This window comes from Argiope bruennichi, chromosome 6 (assembly GCF_947563725.1).
Source record: "Argiope bruennichi chromosome 6, qqArgBrue1.1, whole genome shotgun sequence".
In the NCBI taxonomy this organism is placed as follows: domain Eukaryota; kingdom Metazoa; phylum Arthropoda; class Arachnida; order Araneae; family Araneidae; genus Argiope; species Argiope bruennichi.
In genome coordinates, this window is record NC_079156.1 from 16926722 (window position 1) to 16930228 (window position 3507).

Here is a 3507-nt window from a genome sequence, read left to right on the forward strand (position 1 = left end):
CATGGTATGACACAGAACAATAATGAAAGTTTCAACAACATCTTATGGTCAATACTACCTAAAGAACATTTTGTGGAACAGGAAACTTTGTTTTTAGGTGCATATGTGGCAGCCATATTGTTTAATTCTGGTTACATAGGTCTATTACCTATTTTTGAGCATTTGGAAATTCCAATTAATCCTCTGACTTTAAAAATATGTATGGGAATCGATGATGAGCTAATTAAGAAATCGAGACGTCAGTCATTGCCCTCCACTAAACTGACCAGAAAAAAAGCTGAAAGCTAAAAAAAAAAAAAAAAAAAAAAAAAAAAAAAAAAAAAAATCAAAATTAGTTAAAAATAAAGTTAAAGAGGGTTTGACCTAAAATTTGGTGAATTTCAAGAATAAAAAAGGAGTAAAAATTTTTTTATGATGCATTAAAATCTTTAAATGTGTTTTCTGAAAAACTGTGTTTTTCAATATTTTGCTTTAAGCTAAACATCACCAAAAAATATCTTTAATATATTTATTTGAAATTTTGAGAAAATGTTTAAATATATTTTATCTGTGTTATGAAATAAAATCTAATCTCCATCTTCATTTTTTTATTTTATTGCTTTTTTTGTGAAAAAAACATGAGTATTTTTTTTTCAAAAAAGGGATTTTTGACACAAAATTTCAAATAATTCAAAAACTTTTTAAAGTTTTGCAAATCTTTTAGTTCAGAACATAGATAAGGGTGTTATTTATTTAGTGTATAAATATTATTGAAATATATTTATTAGAATTTTTTGTAGAAAGTTTACCGTAAGTGTAATTTTTCATTAAAATTTTACTAAAAACCACCAATATTTCAAAAATTAATAATAATTTCATACAAATTACATTTAAATTTAAAGTTTTATGATCCATTTTAAATAAAAACATCTTTTGTTTATTGAAAATTTAAATATTTAAAAAAAGTCTCCGAAGGTAGGCACATACCTTAAGAAGAAATGGTTCTTTGCGAATCCATGAAAGAGCAATCATGCTGTCACTCCATAGATAGGTGCAGGATATTGGTAATTTGAGGGCATGTATCACCTTTTGCACTAACTTGGCTAGAAATACTGAAGCGCAAAGTTCCAATCTTGGGATGGTGACTCTTTTTAATGGAGACACTCTCGATTTACTGGAAATCAATTTAATTGATGCGTGACCATCTTTAATGCACTTAGAGTAGATAACTGCACCACAAGCGGCTTCTGATGCGTCAGCGAACCCATGGATTTCTATCACTTCAGCTCCCTCGGTAAGTATACATCCTTCAAATTTCATGCTACTAACACTTTGTAATGATTCGACGAAATTTGACCACTCTTTCGTTTGTTTCTCAGGCAGTACCTCATGCCAATCCAGACCATACGTGTTGACCATAATTAAAAACCATAATTGCTGTAAAAATATTTTTGCCTCCGTCACTACAGGTCCTAGTAATCCAAGAGGATCGAACAGTCTTGCTATAGTGGATAAAACGCAGCGTTTTGTGACTCGACAGTCTTTCCCTTGAGACGGCTTGATATCAACTTTAAAGTAAAGGCTGTCTCTTTTGTTATTCCAGGAAACTCCTAAAACTTGCGTTTCCTCGGAGTGTGTAAAATTATAGATTTCTTCACTACTTGATACTAGGTCTTCACAATTACTATGCCATTTGTGCAGTTGAATGCCAGAATTTTCCAAGATATCAATTAATTGCCATTGAAGTTCTTTGGCGGTAACTAAATTATCAGAACCGGTTAACACATCATCCATATAAAAGTTATCTTCAATGACGGATGCAGTTAGAGGATAATTTTCTCCCTCTTCAATCGCTATTTGTTTTAACGTACGAGTTGCTAAAAATGGTGCACTCACCGTTCCATACGTCACAGTATTTAGTTCGTAAGTTTTGACTGGTTCCTTCTCATTTTCTTTCCATAGAATGCTCTGTAACTTTCTCTGACTTGGGTGAATCCAGATCATTCGGTACATTTTCTTTATGTCCGCTGTGAAGGCATAGGCATATTTACGAAACCTAACCATGATGGAAAATAAATCACTTTGCGCTATTCCTCCGGTATATTGTAAGGAATTTAGGGAATTTCCATTTGAAGTTGGATAACTTGCATTAAAAACAACTCTGAGCATTGTTGACTGCCTATCAGGTCGATAAACTCCTAAATGAGGAATAAAATAAGTTGCTTCTTCCTCCTCATCTTGAATTTCTGACATGTGCCCTAACTCTAAATATTCACGTAAAAAATCTCTGTATAGGGACAAATAATTTGGATCCTTAATTAGACGTTGCCACAACAAGTTTAATTTTTTCAGCGCAAACTCTTTAGATTTTCCTAAACATTTAGGATCTTCCTTTAAGGGCATTTTTACAATATATTATCCTTCCGAATTTCTCGAAAAGTTATTTTTGAAATGTTCTTCACACATTTTTTCTTTACTCTCAATTAATTCCGTTACAACATTTCCAATTTCCCAAAAACTTCTTAAAGTCTTTTCTAAATCAACACGTTCTTTGACTAACCCTCAATGTATTTTATTTTCTTCCGTGTTATAAATACTCCCACTCACTAGATAACCAAAAACAGAATTTTGTAAAATTGGAATTTGGTGGACATATTTGCCCTGGTTTCAACAGCTCAAAAAAGGCTTCCGCTCCGACCAATAAATCAACTCTTTGTGGAATATAAAAATGCTCATCACCTAAATTAATATTATCTAACCCTCCTACGCATTCATCTACTCGCTTTGATGGAGTAAGATACGTAATTATCCGAACAACTAATAAATTTCATTCAGTCTCAAAGGTTCGGGCCTTGTTACACAAGTAGCGGATACTCGAGATCGAACGGAAATCACTGAGTCATTTAACCCATACACCACGATATTTATTTTATTTCTTCTCAATTGAAGTCGATCTGCACATTCTTTGCTAATAAAGTGAGACATTGAGCCAGAATCCATTAAAATCCGTACTTCACATTCATTTCCATAGGAATCACATAAATAACTAAACGTGGTACTCAGGAGAACTGTTTTGTTTTTAGTCGAGACACAACTACTCGTAGCTGAAAAGACGTTGACTCCAGTGTCACAACCCCCGATAGGTTCATTGCTCTTTGCCGGTAGGAATGTAGAAGTTAATGGGGAGAGAGGGGTGGTTGACAAATTTCTATTTTCACTATGCTTTTTATTTGATACAGTACTCGTAGAAAAGGTTCCATCTTTTTCTTTTAATTGCCTAAAGGAATTCTGATCTCGGGGGAAATGTAAACTAATATGATGCTTTTTATTGCATTTAACACAAGAATACTTTGATTTGAATTGCTCACTTTATATTTGCCAAGGCAATTAAAGCACAAATCATTATCTTTTACAAATTGTACTTTCTCATCAACAGGTAATTTTTTATAATTAAAACACATATAAAGAGGATGAGCATCATAACACAGAATACATTTTGAACTTTTTACATCGGATAAAAAGGTCTTA

General features: G+C 32.5%; 1 protein-coding gene across 1 annotated transcript; it reads right to left on the minus strand.

Annotated features, from left to right (window-relative positions):
- Positions 1-239: 239 nt before the first annotated feature.
- LOC129971288 (uncharacterized) lies at positions 240-2382 on the minus strand. Its single transcript, XM_056084908.1, has 2 exons — positions 967-2382; positions 240-284 (listed from the first exon to the last, which is right to left on the minus strand). The coding sequence occupies exons 1-2, from the start codon at positions 2380-2382 to the stop codon at positions 240-242; spliced, it is 1461 nt and encodes a 486-aa protein (XP_055940883.1).
- Between the last annotated feature and the right edge of the window lie 1125 nt (positions 2383-3507).

Coding starts and splice junctions, on each gene's coding strand:
- LOC129971288 (XM_056084908.1), bottom strand. CDS start 2,382: ATGCCCTTAAAGGAAGATCCTAAATGTTTAGGAAAATCTAAAGAGTTT. Junction 285..966: donor AAGAACCATTTCTTCTTAAG/GTATGTGCCTAC, acceptor TTTTTTTTTTAG/CTTTCAGCTTTTTTTCTGGT.